At 51.9% G+C, this 24,482-nt stretch overlaps 2 protein-coding genes across 3 annotated transcripts in view; both read left to right on the forward strand.

The window, feature by feature from the left end:
* The first annotated feature begins 6,016 nt into the window (after positions 1-6,016).
* MARCHF2 (membrane associated ring-CH-type finger 2) lies at positions 6,017-20,393 on the forward strand. Its single transcript, XM_082623912.1, has 5 exons — positions 6,017-6,151; positions 9,986-10,213; positions 15,640-15,835; positions 17,298-17,507; positions 19,777-20,393. The coding sequence occupies exons 2-5, from the start codon at positions 10,038-10,040 to the stop codon at positions 19,933-19,935; spliced, it is 741 nt and encodes a 246-aa protein (XP_082480038.1). The 5' UTR covers positions 6,017-6,151; positions 9,986-10,037; the 3' UTR covers positions 19,936-20,393.
* A 2,485-nt stretch (positions 20,394-22,878) lies between these two features.
* The window catches only part of HNRNPM (heterogeneous nuclear ribonucleoprotein M), a 39,618-nt gene continuing 38,014 nt past the window's right edge, over positions 22,879-24,482 (forward strand). For both annotated transcript variants that reach the window (XM_082620814.1, XM_082620815.1), the window contains exon 1: positions 22,879-23,038. In XM_082620814.1, the coding sequence (XP_082476940.1) occupies positions 22,926-23,038 (113 nt within the window). In that variant the 5' untranslated portion in view covers positions 22,879-22,925. The remainder of the gene's footprint in view (positions 23,039-24,482) is intronic.

Genomic DNA, 24,482 nt, shown 5'->3' on the forward strand with positions numbered 1-24,482 from the left:
TGTTTGAGTTCCTGATTTTATTTCTTTTGGGTCCATACCCAGAAGTAGAATTGCTGAATCACATGGTACTTCTGTGTTTAATTTTTTGAGGAACTGTGTTAACCTAAATAAATTATGATACATAAAAGATAAGAACATGATTCCACACATACACACAGAAATGTTTTGGACTTCCCCGATGGAGCAGTGGTTAAGGATCCACTATAGTGGCATCCCTATAGTGTCTTTTTGCTTTTTAAAAAATTTGACATAAAATTCATATAACATAAAATTCGCCATTTAAGTACCACTTTAAAAAGTACATTCAGTGGTTTTTAGGATATTCACAGTGTTGTGCAACCTTCACCACTCTGAAGTTTTCCTCCACTCTGAAAAGAAACCCAACATCCATTAAGCAGTTACTCCCTCTCCCCCCATCCCCCAGCCCCTGGCAACCACTAATCTGCTTTCTGTCTCTATGGACCCAGAGTGACTTTTTTTTTTTTTTTGCAGTACACGGGCCTCTCACCGCTGTGGCCTCTCCCGTTGTGGAGCACAGGCTCAGGACGCGCAGGCTCAGCGGCCATGGCTCACGGGCCTAGCCGCTTCGTGGCATGTGGGATCTTCCCGGACCGGGGCACGAACCCATGTCCCCTGCATCGGCAGGCGGACTCTCAACCACTGCACCACCAGGGAAGCCCCCAGGGTGACATTTAATGTGTCCTGTTTCCCCCTGAATTTCCTGTAAATGAATAGTTAGATCTAGAGGTTGATCGGATTTAGGACTGGACACTTCATAGGTGGTATCGTGTACATAACCCCAGGAGGCAGGTAATGTCAGCGCATTTCTCATTCAGTGGTGGTAGCGCCTGCTGATAAGCATCACCTAGATTCATAATCCATTAAGAGTTACAAAGTGGTGATAGTCAAATCTGCCACTTCTTCATTTACTTTTGGGATAGGTCTATAAAGAGAAATTTCCCCTCATCTATGTGGTTACCCCGAGGTACAGATGGTGTAAGTCAGCATAAATACTTAATTCTCTTGTTTGCTTGTCGATTTTCAAACTTCATAATTGTCAAGATTTTGAGTTGGTTCCCAAGTAGACTTCAAGAGTGACTGGTTGGACGGGGGAGGGATAAATTAGGAGGTTGTGATTAACATATATACACTACTTACATAAAATAGATAACAAACAAGGATCTACTGTATAGCACAGGGAACTATACTCAATATTTTGTAATAAACTATAAGGGAAAAGAATCTGAAAAAGAATTTATATATATATATACATATATATATGTATATATATGTATATATATATACATATATATGTATATATATATATATACATATATATATCTGAATCACTGTGCTCTACACCTGAAATTAATATGACATTGTAAATCAACTATACTTCAATTTAAAAAAAATACATGGAAAACAGTAAAGTAAGCAAAAAATTGAAGAAAAGATAAGCTAGGGATAACTGCCAATCAGTTTTTGATTGACATATGATAACCAGTGTTACTGATTTTATATATAATGCCATAAAAATTGAACAGAACAAAATGAAAGAAAAAAATAGGTTTTCCAACCTGTACTCCTGTAAAATAAAATAAAAAGGAATTACTAGAAAAATGAAAAAAAACTTGCTGGTTATTTATTTTTTAGTTAAAATGCATAGATTCAGCTCCTCTGTCGGGGCCAAGCTTTCAACCAGTGTGCCCAATGGGGGTGGAATTAAACAGGAAGTTTATATCTGGGACTGGGCCTTGGCCAGGGTGTCTAGGGTTTGGTTACACACTGGGTGGGGGTCAGGGGTGGGGTGGGGTGCTGGGGAATGAGCACTGAGTGTCACGGGAACCAGGTTTTTAATATTATTTATTTTTATTTTATTTATTTATTTATTTATTTATTTATGGCTGTGTTGGGTCTTCGTTTCTGTGCGAGGGCTTTCTCTAGTTGCAGCAAGTGGGGTCCACTCTCCATCGCGGTGCGCGGGCCTCTCACTGTCGCGGCCTCTCTTGTTGTGGAGCACAGGCTCCAGACGTACAGGCTCAGTAATTGTGGCTCACGGGCTTAGTTGCTCCGCGGCATGTGCGATCTTCCCAAACCAGGGCTTGAACCCGTGTCCCCTGCATTGGCAGACAGATTCTCAACCACTGCGCCACCAGAGAAGCCCTGGGAACCAGGTTTTTCACAGTCACAGAAGGACTTCAGAAACATGTAAAGGGGCTGGGATAAACCTTGGTGTTGAATTCGAATCTGAGATATTGGTGTGCACTCATGGGTTTAAAGACATAAGATAATATAGGGACATATTGTAACATATTACAATGAGAGAAGCAAGAAATAATGACACTGGCCTTCCTGGTGGCGCAGAGGTTAGGAATCCACCTGCCAGTGCAGGGGACACGGGTTAGAGCCCTGGTCCGGGAAGATCCCACATGACGCGGAGCAACTAAGCCCGTGTGCCACAACTACTGAGCCTGCGCTCTAGAGCCCCGTGAGGCACAACTACTGAAGCCCGCGTGCCTAGAGCCCATGCTCCACAACAAGAGAAGCCCCTGCAATGAGAAGCCCACGCACCGCAAACAGTAGCCCCCGCTCGCTGCAACTACAGAAAGCCTGCGCACAGCAAAGAAGACCCACGCAGCCAAAAATAAATAAATAAATAAATTTGTTTTAAAAAAAAAAGAAAAAAGAAATAATGATACTGTGGTAGCAATGAGCCCACCTGGCACCCAGATCTTGGTTTCTAAATATCATTCCCCACTAAACAGAAGGAAAGCTCCTTGGAGAAAGGGTGGAGTCCAGAGCTGGGGCAGGTAAAATTTCAAGAAAAAACCACCCTGGAACATCTTGTTGAGCCAATAAGGAAGAAAGTGCCAAAGATGGAATTAGAAAACAATCATCAGTTAGCAACCATTATCTGATAGAAGAGACAGACATGGTAGACACCTCCGTGCCACTCCCTTTTTCCTGCCTTCATTGAGGATGTGCTGCCTGGAGCCACAGCAGCCATCTAGCTACATGAGAAAAAGGCCAAGAGAATCTACGTCATTAACCCTAATATCATTTGACCAAATCAATGCCAGCAGCCATCCTCCTCCAGAATTCTTGTAAATAAAAATAAAACCCTCTTTGCTAACAACAGCAACAAAATTTAATTCAGGCAAGAATCATCAATGAATATTAAATCTGGTGGGTGAAGGTCTGTTGAGGAGCGGATATTTAATTAGTTTCATGGTATTTTCCAATAAGGCACTTACGGATAAGTGCAACACTAACTCATGCTGGAGAAACCTGGAAGACACCATTTAATTAATTTATTTATTTATTTTAAAAATATATTTTTTGATGTGGACCATTTTTAAAGCCTTTATTGAATTTGTTACAATATTGCTTCTGTTTTATGTTTTGGTTTTTTGGCCGCAAGGCATGTGAGATCTTAGCTCCCCGACCAGGGATGGAACCCACACCCCCTGCATTGGAAGGGGAAATCTTAACAACTGGACCGCAGGGGAAGTCCCTGGAAGACACCGTTTTAACATAATCAGGTTAATATAATTAGGGTAGTTTATAAGTAGTGGAAGAAATCAACATTCTTTGCCTCCTGATACATGCACTGAAAACACAACATCACTTCTGTGGTTTCTGTCCTAAATGCATGTCATGAGGAAATATTAAAGAAAAGCAAATAGAGAGGCTTTCTACAAAATAAGTAGCCAGTAATCTCCAAAAATATCAAGGTCATAAAAGACAAGGAAAGAATGAGGAATTGTTCCAGACTGCAGGAGACTGAATTAGACAGCAAAACACAACATGGGATCCCGGGACGGATGCTGGAGCTTTAAAGAACTTACTGAAACTCTGAATGGGATTTGGGAATTACCTGGTGATATTGGATCCATATTAATTTCCTGATTTTGAAGATCATACTGTGATCATGTGGAAGAATGTGCTTTACTTAAGAAATAAACTGGGACTTCTCTGATGGCACAGTGGTTAAGAATCCGCCTGACAATGCAGGGGACACAGGTTCAAGCCCTGGTCCCGGAAGATTCCCCCATGCCATGGAGCAACTAGGCCCATGTGCCACAGCTACTGAGCCTGCACTCTAGAGTCTGCGAGCTACAACTACTGAGCCCATGTGCCACGACTACTGAAGCCTGTGCGCCCGAGAGCCCGTGCTCTGCAACAAGAGAAGCCACCACAGTGAGAAGCCCGTGCACCACGACAAAGAGTAGCTCCTGCTTGCCGCAACTAGAGAAAGCCCAAGTGCAGCAATGAAGACACAATGCAGCCAAAAATAAAAATTAATTAATTAACAAATTAAAAAAAATTAATAAAACCAATCGGTTAAAAAAAAAAAAGAAGGAAACACTAGGGACTTCACTGGTGGTCCAGTGATTAAGAATCAGCCTTCCGGGGCTTCCCTGGTGGCGCAGTGGTTGAGAGTCCGCCTGCCGATGCAGGGGACACAGGTTCGTGCCCCGGTCTGGGAAGATCCCACATGCCGTGGAGCGGCTGGGCCCGTGAGCCATGGCCGCTGAGCCTGCACGTCCTGAGCCTGTGCTCCACAATGGGAGAGGCCACAACAGTGAGAGGTCCGCGTATCGCAAAAAAAAAAAAAAGAATCGGCCTTCCAATGCAGGGGATGAGGGTTTGATCACTGGTCAGGAAACTAAGATCCCACATGCCTCGGGGCAACTAAGCCCGTGCACCTCAACTACTGAGCCCACTTGCCACAACTAGAGAGGAGCCCGCCTGCCTCAAAGAAAGAAAGAAACACTGAAGAATTAAGGGTTAATGAGACACCATGTGTGTATCTTATACTCAAAGGATTCAGAAGTGTTAACAATTGGGGAATCTGGGCAAAGTGTTTATGGGAGCTCTGTGCATTTTTTCTGCAACTTTTATGTAAATTTGACTTTTTTGTTTTTTTTTGCGGTAAGTGGGCCTCTCACTGTTGTGGCCTCTCCCGTTGCGGAGCATAGGCTCCGGACGCGCAGGCTCAGCAGCCATGGCTCACGGGGCCCAGCCGCTCCGCGGCATGTGGGATCTTCCCGGACCGGGGCATGAACCCGTGTCCCCTGCATCGGCAGGCAGACTCTCAACCACTGCGCCACCTGGGAAGCCCTTATTGTTCCATTTTTGAAAAATGTAAGCTAGTACAGAACAAAAGAATTTAAGGTAATTGAGCTGATCTACATATTCAGTAAAGGCAGGGGAAGGGGAAGAAAGGAGTATTGAGGCAATTCTCCATCCCACCTCAAGCTCTTCGCCATTGTCAGTTCCATTGCTTCTTTAGGGAAATATTTTTGGACTTTCCAAATATTCCATGATATGCCTCCCTCACTCGCTATAATTTATCACCTTTGTAATTAATAATTACATAATTGACTGCTTAATGTCTATGTCATTCCCTAGACTGAGGTCCATGAGGGCAGCAATATTTACTCAACATTGTGTCCACAGCGCCTAGCACAGTGCCTGGTTCATAATAGGCCCTATTATTGATGCTTATTACATCTAATGAATGAATTTGTTGTATGTATGAATGAATGTGAATGATAAATAAATGATGTTGGCTTTAGGCTCTTCCACGGCCCCTTAACCTCTCTAGACTTCCGTAGTTCCTCTCTGTAAAATGTGATCGGACGGTTCATCCCTCCCCCAGGATTGGCGAGAAGCCTAAGAGAGGTGACTAACACAAATCCCTTCGCTGGTGTCGCGTTGAATTCTGTAACGGTTTTCTTTATTAACTGGTCTTCTGCAGGTGGCGCCACGTGCCCTGCTCGTGCCCCGCTCGTGCCCCGAGTCGGCATGGGGCGGGACCAGGGATGGGGGCGGGGCAGAGACTGGGGTGGAGCCAGGACGCAGCAGGGGCGGGGCCAGCAGCTGCGGCGCCGCCGGGCCTGTGCGGCCCAGGACGTCCCCGTCGCCTCTGGCCCCGCCTCCTGGGGCGGGACTTCTACGGCGATTGGCCAGTGTAGGCGAGAGGCGGTCGCCATTGGTTCGTGGCGCCGTCTGCTTGGCGGGCGGTGTCCCGACGCAGGTGCCGGCCGGAGCGGAGCTAGCGGCGCTGACGAGACCGGCCGGGCCGGGACCAGGGCCCGGGCAAGCGGAGGGGCCTGCGCGGCCGCCCGGCCCGGCCGCGGATCAGGTAGGTACGGGCGGGAGGATGGGGCCGGAGGGTGCCGATCCGCGGGCCGGCCCCGAGTTTGAGGCCCGAGCCCGGCCCCCAGTCGGGACGGCCGGGCTCGGACAGTCGGCCCCAGCCTTCCCAGGGACTAGGTGATCGCAATTTCCGTCTTTGCAGAAGGCAGGAGGTCCTCTGGGGGCCGGCACACAGTAGGTGCCTCTCCGAGCCTCGGTCTCCTCATCTGTGAAACCGGGTCATCCCAGTACCAACCTAATCGGGCTGTTGGGAGGAATCAGGAGGTAGCAAATGAGGAAAGCGCTCTGCACACAGTAGGCGGTCAATAAATGACCAGGCACCTTCCCCAACCTCCTCCTCAGAGGGGCTCTGCCAGGAAAATAGTAAATATAATGACCCAGGCACTTGCTTAGCAGAGTGCCTGTCTGTTCGTGGGTGCTCAAAACGGGATAGCCAGAATTTATAGGATTAGGTCATTTAGTCCTCTAGCGACAATATCAAGTGGAAGTACTAGAAACGTTCCCTGCTATACGGATGAGGAATGAAGGCTCAGAGAGGTCAAGCCTTTTGCCCAGGGCTACACAGCGAGTAATGATCAGAGCTGCGATTAGAGCCTGGCCTTCAGTGCAGGGCCATGCAAGTACTGAAGGGCATACAGGAGTCTCTCTGTGGTAAGTGAAGAGGAATGAATGCATTTCACAGGCTCCATGTTTATCCTAAAAAATAATAACAGTGAGCATTTGTTGAGCGCTTACTGTGTGCCAGGCACTGGCTGTGCCTTGTCTCATCAAACCCTACCAACAGCTCTGTAAGCTGATGATGGTAATTATCATAAGAGCTAATATTTATCGACTTTCTCATATTTATGCATGTATGAGCTGGGTTTCATTGGGACCCCCATTATACAGAAGAGAAAACTGAGGCCCAGAGAGCAAAGAAGCTGGACTGAGATGACACTCTGGGGAGCTAGGGCCCTCTGACTCTTCTTCCCTTGGTTTCCTGCCCTCAGAAAAAAGGAGTCTGGGTAGGTGTGGAAAGGTTGTGGTTCCCCAGCACCACCCCAGACAAGCCTAGCCAAGGGCGAGCTTCGCTGGAGGAATTGAGCCTGGGTGCTCCTTCCCAGGAAGCCCCTCAGCAGACACAGTCCACTAGCTTCATCAACTTATTTGACAAAGGAGAATAATGAGGCCCAGAGAAGCCAAGTGTCTTGTTCCAGGACAGACAGCATTAGTAACAGAGTCAGGACTTAAAAGAACCCAGATCTCTTGAGTCCCAGACCCACTCACTGGACTAAGTTCAAATCCTGGCACTGTCCTGACTTAGCTTGTGATCTTGGGCAAGAAGCTGCCCCTCTCTGAGCCTCAGTCTCCTCACCTGTCAAATGGGGGTAATTATTGGACTTACATCATAGTTTTGTTGTGAAGACTCAGTGAAATCCGTCTCTCAAGCACTGGGCCAAGTTTGCTTGAGGCATTGGCTCTCTCTGCCATCCCAGCAGCCCCAGAGCTGCAGCCACCCTATCCTTGCATCCAGCCTCGAGTTTGGCCTCTTGCAAGCCCAAGCCTCTGTGCTTTGCACAGATCTCTAGCCTCTAAATATTTCTGATTCCCATCATGGGTGCTGGCAGACCAGGGTCTGGGGGGCGGGGTCAAGAGACCTGGCTCTCCCAACCCTGCACTTACACAGAGGAGGGGCTGAAAAATTAATGCAGGAACTCTGTACTAGACACAGGGCCAGGTGCTGGAGAGACTGATGAATGGAAGACAGACGTGGTTAAACCAGTAGATGAAGAAATAAGAGCATTTCCTGGGAATTCCCTGGTGGTCCAGTGGTTAGGACTCTGCTCTTTCACTGCTGAGGGTCCAGGTTCAATCCCTGGTCGGGGAGGTAAGATCCCACAAGCTGTGTGGCGCGACCAAAAAAGAAAAAAAAAGAAAAGAAATAAGAGCATTTCAGGCCCGTAGGCAGAGAGTCTTCTGCACTGTTCCTAAGGCCGCTGAGTCACTGGACCCCCTGGGTCTGGCCTTTGCCTGGTTCTTAGATGGATCGAGAGGGAGCCCACTGTGGCCGTATGCCTGAGCACCCTCTCCAGTATCTGCTGACTCAGGAATAAAGGCGGCATTGGCCTCTCAAAAAAAAAAAGGAAAGAGCATTTCAGAGAGGGGTACATTCTGTAAGGGCAATAACGTGGACACCAATGGCACTTTGACCAGAGTGGTCAGGGAAAACCTCTCTGGGGAGGTGACCTTTGAAGGGGACACTTATAACAACTGTTTGAGTTCAGTAAGCTTAGCACAGTACCCGGCTTGCAGTAGGTACTTAATAAACAGTAGCTGCTATTATTATGTTGGTGATTTGCAGGCCTTGCATTAGCAGATTTTACCAGTGTTTTTTGTTTTTGTTTTTCCCCTGACAGTAAAAGAAATGATAGAACTTAATATACAGTAGCTGTGATGTTTCTTGTGATGCCCAATTCCTTGCAGAAATGTGAAGGCCAATCCTTGGAGGGGCAAGAAGAGTGGATTCCCCTCTGCCTGCATTCCCTTGGGTAACCCAGTGACTTCCCTGCTGGCCTCTGAGCTGGAAATTCTGGGTGCAGGCACTCGGAAGGGACAGCAGTGTACACAACATGGCAGGCCTGGCCACTGCCCTGAGGATGTTATCTCAGTCATGCAGCCTTCCTCCCAGCCTCCTCCTGCCTCTGGGCTGACACTTGCTTATGTGGCCAACAGCAGCCCAACTATAGAGGCTCAGAAGGGCCTGCTGAGCCTGGAGGTCTTCTGGCTGAGCTGTTCAGAGACTGTTGATCTGGCAGCAGACTGTCCTGGTGCAAAAAGTTAGCCGATGACTTACACTGCTTCCTTCCCGCCCCTCTTTGGGTCTCAGAGTTTGACTGGCAAGGGTTGGTAAAAAACAAGTGTGGGGGGACCTCAGCGAGTGTTTCGGGGGTCTCTGGATCATAGTTCCTAGGGACAAATGGTGGAGTATGAGACAAGTTTGGAACAGAGATCCTTAGCTCCAGGGCACCTGTATTGGTTTCAAGAGTCCTCTGTTACTTTCATGAAATTCTCCAAGGGAAACACACAAGACTTGCTGGCTGGTTCTGTGACGGAAGAAGAGCTTGCCAAGGGTTCCTTTTGGCAGGTCAGACCCTGGGGTGGGGGACAGAATCCTGCTGAAGTCTCCCACCCAGAGCAGACTTCAGATTGCTCTGGTGGCCTCTCCTTGGGGACAGAGGCATGGGTTAGAGCGGCTGCTCTGGTGGGTGGGGACAGAGACTGCCATGGTCCTCCCCAGCCTGGGCCACTTCCTTGATAGCTTGAGTTATCAAGGAGTTCAGAGCCCCACAAGAGGCCGTCAACCAGGAGGGTCAAAGTGACTCACCATCCTGGTCTGCTGGGCCAAGTTTCTAGCTCAGTTCTGGCCCACTCCAAGGTGGGCGTGAGCCCAGGCCTGGCAATCCAATCCATGGAGAATAGTCTCTACATGGTTGGCGGGCATGGTTCTGTTCCTGGAAAGCGCCAAGCACAGGGCCTGCTACACAGAAGGTGTTCAATCACTGTTAGGTGCTGTTATCATGTCTGCAAAGGTGATATTGGGGGTGACCTGCATGCTTTGCAGGCTGGGCCGGGCTGGCCTTTCTTAGGAGAGTCAGAGGTAATATAATCAAGCCCCTGAGATGTGCCAGGCCTGGGCTGAGCTGCATGTGTGACCTTATTGAATCCTCACAGCCCCCTCCAAAGCCCCATTGTACAGATTGGGCAACCGAGGCTCAGAGAGCTGGATTCGGTGTGTGGCTTGCTAACCTTGCCCTTAATCTTCCTGCCGGCCTCTCCCCAGGCTCCTGGGACCATGGGCCTCAGGCCCTGAGGACGTGGGGCTCCCTGTGGCCATGACGACGGGTGACTGCTGTCACCTCCCTGGCTCCCTGTGCGACTGCTCCGACAGCCCCGCCTTCTCCAAGGTCGTGGAGGCCACGGGCCTCGGGCCACCCCAGTATGTGGCACAGGTGACTTCAAGGGACGGCCGGCTCCTCTCAACTGTCATCCGGGCCTTGGACACACCGAGGTTAGTGGTGGCCAAGCAGCGATCTTTGCCTTCACTCACTTCACTCTCGGGCCCAAGGGATTTCCTCCCAGCCCTGCCTGGGGTCAGAAATCCAACTGCGGGAATCCCCTGGCGGTCCAGTGGTTAAGGCTTGGTGCTTTCACTGCCGGGGCCTGGGTTTGAGCCCTGGTCGGGGAACTAAGATCCCACTAGCCGTGGGCCAGAAAAAAAACAAAAAAGAAATCCAGCCACCTAGAGGGGCCAGGTGGGCAAATAAACTAGTAATCACCACGTGGAAACTGGCTAGCCAGGTCTGATTCTTCATGAAAAGCAGAAACTCCAGATTACTGGGTAAAATCTGAAGGTCCGATGTTGGTGAGTAGCTCACGTCTTGGGGAGGCTGCTTGAGGAAGTGGCTGGCTATGGACTCAGGGTGCCTGGGCTCAGGTCCTGAGTAGAAGCCTCTCTCCCTGTACAACCTGGGAAAAGTTGCTTCACCCCCGTATCTCTAAACTGGGGACACCTTCCTCACTGGGTTGTTTTGAGAGTACGTGGCCATGGTCCACATAAAGTGCCCGCAAGGGGCTTTGCCACCTCATAAGCATTTGATAAATGTATTTAAACCTCAGTGCCAGCCTTCCAGACCCACGTGTGAGCTGTCTGCCTGGTTCGCCAACTTGTCACCAGTCCCAAGGAAAAGAGATTTAAGGAAACCCCACACAAATTTAAATCCACTTTAACTCACTAAGATTTAATCTGGCCACCAGTTTTTCAAGTTTAATGTATTTCATCATGTTTACTTGAGACAATTTAATTCATAAGCTTTTCTTCCCAATTTTTTGTATTGTTACGATATAACACAATTTAGCTTCTTGGCCATTTTATTTTTATTTTTTTAAATTAATTTATTTTATTTATTTATCTTTGACTGTGTTGGGTCTTCATTGCTGCACGCGGGCTTTCTCTAGTTGTGGCGAGCGGGGGCTACTCTTCGTTGCGGTGCGCGGGCTTCTCATTGTGGTGGCTTCTCTTGTTGCAGAGCATGGACTCTAGGTGCACAGCTTCAGTAGTTGTGGCATGCGGACTCAGTAGTTGTGGCATGCGGACTCAGTAGTTGTGGCTCGTGGGCTCTAGAGCACAGGCTCAGTAGTTGTGGCGCACGGACTTAGTTGCTCCTTGGCATGTGGGATCTTCCCGGATCAGGGCTCGAACCTGTGTCCCCTGCGTTGGCAGGCAGATTCTTAACCACTGCGCCACCAGGGAAGTCCTCTTGGCCATTTTAAAGTGTACAGTTCAGTGGCTTTAAGTACATTCACAGTGTTGTGCAACCATCACCACCATTCAACCCCATAACTCTTTTGATCTTGCAAAACTGAAACTCTGTCCTCATTAGACACTCACTCCCCAGCCCCTGGCCCCCACCATCTACTTTCTGTCTCTGTGGATCTGACTCCTCTAGGGACCCCCTGTGAGTGGAATCAGACATTATTTGTCCTTTTGTGATGGCTTCTTTCACTGAGCATCATGTCTTCAGGGTTCATCTGTGTGGTAGCAGGTGTCAGAGTCAATTCATAAGCTCTTCATTCAAAACATAAAAAGAAGCAGATGGAAGCCTTGCAGTGCTTTGGAGGGAGCCCACTGCCAGTCACCTTGTAAGTCTTTGCCTGGCATCACTTCTTTCAGGAAGCCTTGCCTAAGCCCAGATGAGATTGGAGTTCTACTTCTGGGCTTCCTCCAGGGTCTTGGTTTTTATGTCTGCATCTCCATCAGACACCCTGAAGTCAGGACAGGGTTTGTGCTGCTTGAGCCAGGCTGGGAGCAAGGGGACCCTTAGTGGGCCCAGGGGCCTCCTAGCCAGAGCTGCCGGGGTGGGGGGCAGGGAGGAAGTCTCCCTCCATGGGGTTCCTGGGGGCCACTGAGTGAGTTGACGTCACCTTGCCCCACCCTCCCTTTTTACACCTGGGGAAACCGAGTCCCAGAGGGAGCTGGACCCCTGCCAGTGTCACTGAGCAGAGCTGAGGCGTGAACCTAGGGCTCCCCCTTGGGTGTGGGGGGCAGGAGGAGAAACCTGTTTGGTCCTGTCAGCCTCCCCTGCAGCCCTCAGAGACCCAGGCAAGCAGCAGTACCGGAGTGGCCCCTCCGCGGGCAGCTGGTGGTCAGGACAGCTCTGCCCACTGAGACTGACCGCAGGGTCCTCCTGATCTACCCCTCTGCCATTTTTTATTTTTTTGGCTGGATTGTACGGTAGTGCTATTTTTTTTAAATTTTTAAATTTTTAATATAATTTTTAAAGGTTACAGTCCATTTACAGTTATTACAAAATATTGGCTCTATTCCCGGTGCTGTACAATACATCCCTGTAACCTATCTTACACCCAATAGTTCGTACCTCCCACTTCCCGACCCTCACGTTGCCCTTCTCCTCCCTCTCCCCGCTGGTAACCACTAGTTTGTTCTCTATATCTCTGAGTCTGCTTTTTGTGTTGTCATACTCACTAGTTTCTTGTATTTCTTAGATTCCACACATAAGCGTATAGTAATTGTCTTTCTCTGTCTGACTCATTTCACTCAGCATAACACCCTCCAAGTACATCCATGTTGCTACAAATGGCAAAATTTCGTTCTTTTTGACAGCTGTCTCTTCTGCCTTTTTGTTTTGTTTTGTTTTTTGGCCGCACCGTGAGGCATGTGGGATCTTAGTTCCCCGGCCAGGGATCGAACCTGTACTCCCTGCAGTGGAAGCGCAGAGTCTTAACCACTGGACCGCCAGGGAAGTCCCCCCTCTGCCTTTTGATGCAGCTCAATCCCAACTTGCCCAGCCTGAAAGCCAGGGCAGAACAACCCTTCCCAGAGAGAGGGCTGCTGTTTTCCCAAAGGGTTGTCATCATCCAGGGACGGGGCCCTCTTTACAGCCTCCTGGCCAATCTCGCCAGGAGGAAACGAGGATCCTCCACTGCCACTGCTGGGAGGTGCTGGGATCGGCAGAGGCCACACAAGCAGGTCACTGTCCCCCTCCTTCTCTTCACTCATCCTGTAACTCCTCCTCCCAGCCAGCCTGTGCCATCTGGGAGCAGCAAGGGTGGGGCTGAAAGATACTGTCCTCAGCACCTGGCTGGTTCCATGACCATAAAATCAAGCCTTCCATTTCACTTCAGAGGAGACTCTGATTCCTGGGGGCCCGTGGCACCCCAAGTGGGGCAGAAAGTTCTGGACCCTGAAACCTTCAGAGGACAAAGAGGAAGGCCCAGGAGGTATCTCCAGGGCCCAGGACAATCCACAAAGGCTTAGGCTTGAGGGCCAGCATCTGGGGCCCCTCTGGCCTCTGTGAGGCCTCCCTTCTCTCCGCCCCCTGGTCTGTGAGCCAGGCCCTCCCGGAAGCTGCCCTGAGCATTTCCACACCCCCAGCCCTTCCACCTGGCCTCATCCCGCTGCCCGATTCCCCATGGCATCCATTTCCATCTCCCTTCTGCCCATGGAGCATGCTCTGGGCAGCCCCACTGGGATCTGTGGATGTCTCACCTGCTCTCCCATCCCATTTCCCCCTCAACTGTATCATTTGCATGATTTTCCTGCCAGAATTTCGGGAGTAAAGCCTATTTCTCTTGCCCTACTACCGGTGGCAGGCAGCCTAGTGGCTCAGAGTATACAGGCCCTGGAGTGACTTCCTGGGTTCCAATCCCAGCTATGCCCGACGACTAGCTGTGTGACTCCTGCACAAACAGATGCCTCAGTTTCCCTGTCTGTAAAACAGGGGCAAAAAGAACACCTTCCTCCCAGGCTCCCTGTGAGAATGAGAAAAATTAACCCAGATGTTGCCCTCCAAATTGTGCATTGGGACCTCATCAGTGCTCAATCATAAATCAGTGTGTGCTTTGTTTTCTTGTGTTTTGTTTTCTCTGAACTTACACCTCTGAAGTAGGGTTCTTCAGGGACAAACCCCAAAACCGACGTGGCTCTCCCTCAAGGTCCTCGTCACTTCTACTTCCTGGCTTGGTTTCCGGAGCAGGGATCCCTTTCCTGTTCACTTTTTTTTTTTTTTTTTTTTTTTTTGCGGTGCGTGGGCCTCTCACTGTTGTGACCTCTCCCGTTGCGGAGCACAGGCTCCGGACACGCAGGCTCAGCGGCCATGGTTCACGGGCCCAGCCGCTCCGCGGCATGTGGGATCTTCCCGGACCGGGGCACGAACCCGTGCCCCCTGCATTGGCAGGCTGACTCTCAACCTCTGCGCCACCAGGGAAGCCCCTTTTCCATTCACTTGATGTGTGTGGGGAGTGTGGGAGCAGAGGGGAGCCCGGCATGCCCTTTTGACCTTGGAGGAAAAAGTAGCAGCGCAGGCACAGGATTGAGGACCAGAAAGCAGACCTGAGGGGTCAGCTCAGCTCTTGGGTTTCAAAGCAGCCAGGCCCCGCCCCACAGCCGGAGACACTGAGAAAAGGATAGAAAGTTTCTGAGGGGAAACTGGCGTTATCTGGAAAACAACTCTCCTGCTCCGCCTCCTCCGTGTGTTCCCGCAGTCCTCTCTCTGGGCAGAAATGTCTGGAAAACAATGACTCATGTGCTGGACAGCCGCTGGGGCCACCAAGGCCACGCCCCTGGCCTCCTGAGCTGCCCCAGGAAGGACCCAGCATCCCCAGAGACCAAGCTGGGGCCGAGACTTCCCTGAAGCAGCTTCCTGCAGACGCTTTTTATGTCTGTTTTCCGAGCCTCACTAGAGCAGAAGAGCCGGGGAGCGCTTCTCCCTGGACGCACAGGTTTCTTAGGTAGCATGGCCTTCAGGTGCGGCTGGATCCAGAGCTTCTGATGGTGTCCTTGAGACTCTGCTTCTCCCTATCTCTTGGCTCCACCTTCCTCTGTTTCCCTCTGTTTTGGCATCATTTACAGACTCCATGTGGGGACCAGGCTGCTGCCAGCAGCTCCAGACTTACATCAGCCATGCTGCCTGTAGTTCTGGAGTTTAGGGAAAAAAAAAAAAAAAAAAAGAATGTCAGGAATCAATTCCCAGTGGCTCTGATTGCATCACACATGCTGTTCCCTGAGTCGGCCCCTGTGACCAGGGATGTGTGGTGTTTTGATTGGTGAGGCCTGAGGTCATCAGGGGTGTCGTCTTGAGGACCAAGAGTTGAGAGTGGATTGGTTGCCCAGCACAATCAGGGTGGCATTGTAGGAGAAGGAGGAGTGGATGCTGGGCAGGCAGGTACAAGTGATGCTCACCCTGGGCCTAAAAAGGTGCCGCGGGAACCTTGGGGAGGGAGCACATCACTCCACCTGTGGGAGTCTGTGAAGGCTTCCCAAGGGAAAGGATATTTGGAGCCGGGCGTTGAAGGATGAATAGGAGTTTGCCAAGTAGCAGCATATAGGGGCAATGCTGAGCTTGTGATCCAGTGCATGTGAAGTAGGAATAGGCAGGAAACTTGATCATTACTCATGTGTCCCATCTCTGTGTCTAGCGATGGTCCATTCTGCAGGATCTGCCATGAGGGAGCTAATGGGGAGAGCTTGCTGTCTCCGTGTGGTTGCACTGGCACACTGGGCGCCGTGCACAAGAGCTGTCTGGAGAGATGGCTTTCCTCATCCAATACCAGCTACTGCGAGCTGTGCCACACGGAGTTTGCAGTGGAGAAGAGGCCCCGGCCCCTCACAGAGGTATATGCTTGGGAGCCTGAGGTTGGAGTGGGCAGGGGGGAAGAAGGCAGGCGTGGGGCCGGAGGAGGGAATTGCCCTGGAGGATCCTGGGGGGCTGGGGAAGCAGCTTCTCTATAGGGAGGAACCTCTCTCCTGTCCCCGGGGTCAGTTCTGCTGATGGGGTGGGGAACCGGGCCTGAGGTTCCAGACCTGACAGACCCTGTGCCTCCTCCCTGTTTTGGTCACTTCAGGTGACCCTAAGGCTGAGACCTGAGGAATGAGAAGGGAGTGCCCAACCTGAGGAAGGGCAGTCCTGACGGAGGGCACAGCAAGTGCAAAGGCTCTGAGGCCAGGAGAAGCTTGGTGTTTTTGACAAAGCCCACGTGGCTGGAGTAGAGTTAGTTAAAGGAGGAGAGCGGCCCAGAGGGAGGGGTAGCGGCCTCGCCGGGGGGCTTTGTGGGCCAAGCCTGGGAGCTTAGACTGTAGCCTGAGCGTGATGGGTGGGGGTTGAGATGGGGTATTCCCAGGCATGACGGGAGCCACATGGCTTTCCAGAGCATTGCTGGTTGCCCGGGTGCCCTCCAGGCTCCTCTCTGCCCAGCTTGGCTTGGCGTGGGGCAGCTGAGAGCTGCAGGCGGATGTCACTGTGCCGAAGTGTGGGCTCCTGGAAAGGCCCCTGGCCCACCCGGGACCTTGGGCTCTTAGGAGAACAGTTGGAGGGAGAGCCAGCCTGCCTGCACCGCTCACCCCCACACGCTCCCACCCCAGTGCCTTTGCACATGTTCTTTCTGCAGCCTCGAGGGCTGTCTCCCCCATTCTTCACCAGGCCCCTTCTGCTCATTCGGTTCTCTGCAGTGTCACCTCCTCGGCCTAGCCTTCCCCATCCTGATCATTCACCCTGTTTCATGCCTCCCCCGACTAGCATGGGAGCTATGGGCAGGGACTTTTTCCTGCCATCAACTGTGGCAGGCAGTGTAGCATAGAGGCCAAGACGCACAGGTCCTGGGACAAGACTTCCTGGGCTCCAGTCCTGGCTTTGTGGACGACTAGCCATATGAGTTTGCACAAATGGGTCAGCCTCTCCATGCCCTCAGTTTCCCCCATCTATAAAACAAGGTCATGGGACTTCCCTGGCGGTCCAGTGGTTAAGACTCCGTGCTTCCACTGCAGGGGGCATGCGTCTGATCCCCTGTGCGGCCAAAAAAACCAAAGAACCAAAAAACAAAAAACGGGCAGAAGTGCCCCGCACCTATCCGGGCCTGGCCTGTCATCGTCATCGTCTCCATAAATATTTGAAAGAAGGAACGAACGCAGGGAGGTGCCAGGCAGGAGGCTGGTCCTGCAGGGCCCAGCGATGAAGATGGGCGTCAGCACAGGGGGCGGAGGGCCTGGCGGTCCCGCACCCCGTCCCCCCGCAGAGGCTCGAGGGAGGGCGGTGCATGACGGTCTCTCTCAGCGGCTCCCCCTCTCTTCTTCCCCACAGTGGCTGAAGGACCCAGGGCCTCGGACAGAGAAGAGGACACTGTGCTGCGACATGGTGTGCTTCCTGTTCATCACGCCTCTGGCCGCGATCTCAGGCTGGCTGTGCCTGCGCGGGGCCCAGGACCACCTCAGGCTCCATAGCCGGCTGGAGGCGGTGGGGCTCATCGCCCTCACCATTGCCCTCTTCACCATCTACGTCCTCTGGACGCTGGTGAGTGGCTGCCCGCCAGAGAGCAGGCATCTGGGAGCAGTCAGGCCTGGGGTTTGGTCAGTGGCTTGGAGGGGGTGGGGGGGCGCCCTGCCTGCCTCGGTTTGTGGCTGGCCCTCGGTTTGTGGCTGGCCCTCGGGTGGAAGCAATTCCCAGCATCTCATGGAGCTCCAGATTCCAAGCTGGTCCAAGGTCCAGGGAGCCAGGCGTGAGCCTTCTGCCCCAAGGATACAAGGGCATGTGATCACCTCTGCTGAGTGCAGGCCCCACCAGCCACGAGCTCCACCAAGACTGTGCTGGCGGTGGAGGTGGGGTGGGGTGGGGTGGAGGAGTGGGGGTGGGGAGAGGCAGAGGGACACCAAAAGGCTGCGGAAGAAAGAGCAGGAGAAAGAGAGACAAAGAGAGAGGACCATCAAGAGACAGACAAGGGACTTCCCTGGCGGTCCAGTGGTTAAGACTCCAGGCTTGCACTGCAGGGGGCATGGGTTGATCCCTGGTCGGGGAACTAAGGTCGATCGCCCCACGTGGGGGTGGGGTGGGTGCTGAGAGAGAAAACGACAGGGGTTGAGAGACAGGGAGTGTAGTGGGGTGTTGTCCCCGGCTTCTGGCAGGCATGAGAACCCTCACTCAGAGAGGAAAGGTCCCCAGAGTCTGGCCCCTCAAACAGAGCCACTGGCCTCCAGATGTGGGGCACTCCCTCCTGAAGAATTGTTTCCCAGCACATCCACCAAGCAGGTTTTTTTTTTTTTTTTTTTTTTTTTTGCGGTACGCGGGCCTCTCACTGTTGTGGCCTCTCCCATTGTGGAGCACAGGCTCCGGACGCGCAGGTTCAGCGGCCATGGCTCACGGGCCCAGCCGCTCTGCGGCATGTGGGATCTTCCCGGACCGGGGCACGAACCCGTGTCCCCTGCATCGGCAGGCGGACTCTCAACCACTGTGCCACCAGGGAAGTCCCAAGCAGGTTTTTTAATACAAGTAGGATGAAATCATAGGTCCTGCTTCGCAGTCTGCTTGTTTTCACTTTGCTAATGTCCTTTTAAAAAAAAAAAGCAGCCACCCAACAATCTTTCATTGTATGGGCGTGCTGTATTTTTTTAACTAATCCCTTTTGATGGACACTGGGATCATTTCCAATGTTTTTTTTTGTTGGTTTGTTTTTTTGCCGTTATAAACTGTGCTTTGGGTGCCACCTGTGCAAATGTTTCTTGGAACTGGCTTGGTTAAAGAGTTTGAACCATTGACATTTATTGGAAAAAATGTTTTTTTTTTTTAATAGATTTGACTCATTAGAGCAGTTTGAGGTTAAACAGCAAAATGGAGCAGAAAGTACAGAGTTCTCCAAAATCCTCCCCCACATCTGCAGAGCCTCCTCCACGATCAGCAGGGCACCAGAGCAGTGCATTTATTACAGTCGATGAACCAACATTGACACATCATCACCCCCAGCCCATAGTTTACATTAGGGATTCACTCTTGGTGTTGAACAATTTGTGGGTTTAGACAAATGTATAATGACATGTATCCACCATTAGAGTGTCATACAGAGCATTTTCACTGCCCTAAAACCCCTCTGTGATCCTCCGGTTCATCTCTCCCTCCCCCAAGCCCTGGTAACCACTGCTTCTCTTACTGTCTCCATAGTTTTGCCTTTTCCAGAATGTCCTATAGTTGGAATCATGCAGTCTATAGCCTTTTCAGTGAAAGCACCGAGTCCTAACCACTGGACCGCCAGGGAATTCCCTGTAGCCTTTTCAGATCTGCTTCTTTCACTTAGTCATATGCATTTAAGTTTCCTCCATGTCTTTTCCTGACTTGATAGCTCATTTCTTTTTGGTGCCAAATAATATTCCATTGTCTGGATGTCCCACAGTTTATTTATCCACTTATCCACGGAAGGACATCTTAGTTGCTTCCATGTTTTGGCAGTTATATGATCCATTGACGTTTGGCCCCTTCCAAGAGGCTTTATCACTTCACTGCCACCCTCTGAGAGACAGAAAGGGACACCCCCCCCTTCCACACATACACACACAGACCCTCTCACCTTTGCAGGGCCCTCAGTGCTGGTGGGGAGGTCCCCCAGGTGAGGGAATGGGTGTGTGTGCACTGTCTGTGTGAGAAATGCCCGGATGCTGCTCCTGCTTCTGGAAGCAGGAGCCTGGTCCTGGTTAGGTCGAGGCAGATGCCTCAGGGGCCTGGTTTTCCTCTTTTGGGGGTAGAGGCTGTATGGCCAGAGGCTGGCCCTCCCGCTCATCTCCACCCTGCCCTGCAGGTCTCATTCCGCTACCATTGCCAGCTGTACTCCGAGTGGAGAAGGACCAATCAGAAAGTGCGCCTGAAGATACGGGCCACTGACGGCCCCGAAGGCACCCAGCACTCCCCTCTGGCAGCTGGGCTCCTGAAGAAGGTGGCAGAGGAGACGCCCGTGTGAAGGCCGGGCTGGCAGGGCCAGAGGCAGCTGGCGATGCCCTGGCGTTTGGAAGGACAGAAACTACCCGACCCTTCCGCACGGCTGGAATGCTTCTTAGGCCAAGAGATGCCAAAGTGGGGCTGATTCCGTGATCCCCGTGTGAAGCTATTCTCAGATCGTTTTGCACACTCTTATACACGAGGAGGACAGATGGACGTGGTCCCGAGCTTCAGATGGAGCAGGCACCCTGATCTCATTCTGAGGTCTACCCGGCCCCTCCTGGGCCAGCAGCCATGGCCAGAGGCGAGTCGCGGGCACCCATCGGGTTGGGAGGTTCCGCAAGCTTCTTGCACTTTTCTGCACCTGGCAGGCTCACATTCCCGGCACCCTCAACTTGATAAAGTTGCACTGTGTTTCAAAACCCACCCCCCTACCCCACCCCACCCCCAATGAATAAAAGGAGCCCTTGCTGGACAAAACGGACTTGTCAGTCCCGTTTCTGAGGCCTCAAAGTGAGGGCGCGGGGACCGAGGGGAGTCAGGACCACACAGAGGTAACAGCAGCAACAACCAATGCTCTCGGCTGGTTTGAGGGATCACAGGGCTAGAAGCAAAGTGCGAGTTTTCAAGTGAAGAGCAGGTAGCAGGGCTATGTATTAAATGATTTAAAATAAATATACATAAGAATAGTGTCTACTTCCTGTGCGTCTCCCGTGGGTCAGGTACCCCGCTGGGCCCTTTACACTCACTAACAAGTAATGTCCACACTTACCGAGGGTCACCCTGAACAGGGCCCAGTACTTTTTTTTTTTTTTTTTTTGGCCACATCACGCAGCATGTGAGATCTTAACTCCTCAGCCAGGGATCGAACCCTCGCCCCCTGCATTGGAAGCACAGAGTCTTAACCACTGGACTGCCAGGGAAGTCCTGAGTTGTAGTTTGGTGCTAGGCTGTCTTTCATGACCCTTAACCCTAGCAGAGAGAGAGCAAGTCTTAGATCCTTTGGCAGAGCTATGACTGAATTTACACTTTAATAGCACCATTCTCTTATTTATTTTTTATAATAATCTATTTATAGCAAGGTTTCAATGTGGGCTGTGAGGTAAAGCAACATTTTAACATCCTTTTTTTCTTTGGCTGCACTGGGAGGCTTGCAGGATCTTAGTTCCCCAACTAGGGATTGAACCCAGGCCTTGGCAGTGAGAGGGCAGAGTCCTAACCACCAGACCATCAGCACATTCCCAAAACATCCTTCTTTTAACAAAAATAAAGTGTCAGTTACAGGAAAGAGTGAAGGAATTAATAGTGCAGGCAATGGCTAAACCCAGGAATCTGGGCAGTGTTGGATTAAATCAACAAGCCTATAGGAGCACAGCCTAGTAGAAAGTTTGTCTCCTCAGCCTGGGCTTGGCTTGTGGCTCATCTCCAGTCACACCCACTGCCGGAGAAGGGATCAGAGAAAAGGTGGCTTCTTGTCCCCGCTGCTTTGTATTCGGCCTCCTCTCTTTGATTCTGACAGACTGCTGTGGCCTCTTCCGCCATTTCTGAGCCCTGTTGGGCAAGGGAATTCAGAGATTCGTGAGGCTTCTTCTGGTCCAGGGGTCCCTCTGGTCTAGAGAGGTCTAAGGGGGAGGGGGTGAACTTCCCTGGCTGTCCAGGCCAAAAAAAAAAGAGAGATAGAGAGAGAGAGGTCTAACGGGGAGGAAAGGAAACTGAGATAGATTCCAGTGGGACCATGTGAAGAGGGTTGGTGTGCACAGGGGATTTTAGTAGATCAGAGACTTCCGGGGGCAGGGGGCGGGTTGGGTGGGGGGAGATGAGAGGAGGGGCTTGCAGATGGGCAAGAGAAAGGAGTTCTAAGACTGGTGAGTCTGGGAAGTTCTTGGGAATGGGAGCTGGAAAGAGAGGGTGGGGCCTATCCTCTGCCTTAGCCTGGGCTATTGGACTTATTCTCCGGGCCTGGAGTTCTCAACCTGGCCTGATTAAGTATTTAATTTGGAGCAAGGTGTGGCAGGTGAGATAGTTCCTCAGAGCCTGATGAAATGTAGCTATTTTGTGAGATAGGGGGAAAAAAAACCATTTTTCCCATTGTGAGCTTAGAGAGAGTTTGGTGGTTAGATGGGAACTTCTTCAAGATCCAGTGAAGCATTTATTTCAAAGTACCAGAGACAACGGAGACCAGGGGTGGCTGCTGGGTAAGGGAGCCTGAGGCCTCTGAATGCTGGGGGCTCTGGCCTCTTCCCAGGCCACTGTGGCTGTCCCAGGACATGGTCCTGTAACAGCCCTGAAAACCCATTTGGGGACAGGGCCGAGCTCTCAGGGCAGAGGGGCCCACGGTCAGGCAGAAAGGAGCCCCATCATGTGATTTCTATCACCATGTTTGGCTTCTTGCTTGTTCATTCACTCAAGAAACATTCATAAGCACATTCAAATCCTCCAGCGAGGCGTCTGGTTGTTGACGGCTGTCAGAGAGACTTAGGCCATGGGCTCTGCACCCAGGACTTCTCAGCATGGTGGGGAGACAGGTCGGATAGAGCCCAGATATTCTTGGTGCAGGATGATACTTGCTTAGAGAGAGAGCATTTTACACATTTGTCCTATGGCCTGGTCCTTCAGTGTCCTTCCCTTGCCTGCCTAACTCCTTTCTAGCCTAGTAAACAGAACTTTCGCTGCCCTTCTGCCCTAGCTCTGATTACAGAAAGCTGGGAGTGACGAGGTCCACGTGTGGGGGGGTGGAGAGATGGCCCTCTACCAGACCTGGAGAGCGTATGGAGTATCCAGTAGGCGCCAAACGCAAGTTAGTCGCGAGAATGAATTAGTAACAGCTGACGGTGCGCGCCTGCGCGCGGCGGGGGCGTGGCCCGGAACAGGGGCGTGGCCCGGGGCTGGAGGGAAGGAGGCGGGAGGCCGCCGCGGCGCGAGCAGACGTTACTGGTCGCGCTGAATCACGTGAGCACGCAGGCGCAGCGCCGCGCATCCCGCTCGCTCACACAAAGCCCAGACGCGGAGAAAATGGCGGCAGGGGTCGAAGCGGCAGCCGAGGTGGCGGCGACGGAGCCCAAAATGGAGGAGGAGAGCGGCGCGCCCGGCGTGCCGAGTGGCAACGGAGCTCCGGGCCCGAAAGGGTGAGTATTCCACGGCTCCTTGTCCCAGGCCGGGCACTTTTGCGGCGGCCGGCGGCGGCTCCGTTAGGTCTTGGCGGCTTCCCACCGGCGCGGCCTCGGCCGGGCTTTCCCCTCAGGGTCTGCCGAGGGTGGGGGCCGCCCAGGCCGTGAGGGATGAAGCCGGGCGGCCCCGGGAGCGCCTCTAGGACAGATCCTTCTTCCCAGGCCTCGGGCCTCAACTCCCCCGGTTCCTCCAGGCCGGGTCCGATCCCGATCCCGACGCAAAGGCCTCAGGCCGGGCCTCTGCGCGCGGGGATAATGGCGCGCGGGCCCCGGAGCCGACAAGCCCCGGAGTCCGCGACCCGCTCGCCTATCGGGTGACCTTGGTTGGGCGCAAGGTTTCACGTCTCTCCGCAATGGCCCGTGGCCTCAGTTTCCCGATCGGTAAAGTGGGGGGAGGGGAGGGATTGCGCACGCAGGATCTCGCCCGTTGTCGGTCCGGGTAAACAGTAGCAGAGGCGGGTGGGTATCGGGAAGGACCGCGAGGCCGGCTCCGGGAGCCTCCTTCCCCCCTCCCGCCTCCCGGCGCGCGCCGTTCCCCTCCTCTCCAGCCCCCCCTCCCCCGGCCCCGCGATAAGTGCCTCGGTCGGAACCGCCCCTGGCTCCACGCTCTGGCCACGGCTCAAGTCCCTTACCTCCTCCCCAGGTGCGCCGTAGGTATTTGTGGAGAGATCGGACCTGCTGCTCAATGTTCAGCCGTAGAAACAAACTATAGGGGGAAAAAAAAAAGGGAAACATTCTCTTCCGTGTTCCAGTGGAAGATTTTTCCATCATCAGACGGGTTCACCCATTTCCAAACTCCGTCACCCTTTCAGTCCTGTTTAGAGGTCTGTCTCGGGTCCTCGGTTTTTAAAGTTTCCGTAAAGCTTTAAAACATCACCTTATGTCCCCTTGAACCCCATTCATTCTGATTACAGGCGCCTGCAAGATGAAGAGACGTTTTGCCTCCTCCCAGCAGCTGTGGGGGGCGGACAGGGGAAGGCTGGGCACACATTTGATTTACCACATAAGGTTTTTAAAAATTGTGGTAACATACGTAAGGTGAAATTTACAGTTTTAGCCATTTTTAAGTGTACGATTCAGTGGCATCAACTGCATTTGCGGTGTTGTGCAGCCATCACCAGTATCCACGTCCAGAACTTTTTCATCATCCCAAACAGAAACTAGCTATTAAACAGTAACTTACTCTTCTCCCCCTCTCCTGGTTACCTGTGTTATACGTTCTGTCTCCTATAAATTTGCCTTCCCACAAATTTTTAATGTGCATAATTGGAGTTCGTGGGGATTAAAAGTGAATGTAGTTAAAGCGCTTTGTTAATGAGCACTCACTAAATACTAGCCATGTTGTTAAACTTTCTCTCCTTAGGTGGGGAGGAACAAAATACCGTGGTTACTGGTCCTTGGA

The sequence above is a fragment of the Mesoplodon mirus genome (assembly GCF_964341445.2).
Source record: "Mesoplodon mirus genome assembly, chromosome: 5".
NCBI lineage: Eukaryota > Metazoa > Chordata > Mammalia > Artiodactyla > Ziphiidae > Mesoplodon > Mesoplodon mirus.

Bases quoted from the DNA above. Each gene is read 5' to 3' on its own strand.
- MARCHF2 (XM_082623912.1), top strand. From the start codon at position 10,038: ATGACGACGGGTGACTGCTGTCACCTCCCTGGCTCCCTGTGCGACTGC. The intron at 10,214-15,639 runs GTTAGTGGTGGC...CTCTGTGTCTAG, and splicing joins CGGGCCTTGGACACACCGAG to CGATGGTCCATTCTGCAGGA. The intron at 15,836-17,297 runs GTATATGCTTGG...TCTTCCCCACAG, and splicing joins GGCCCCGGCCCCTCACAGAG to TGGCTGAAGGACCCAGGGCC.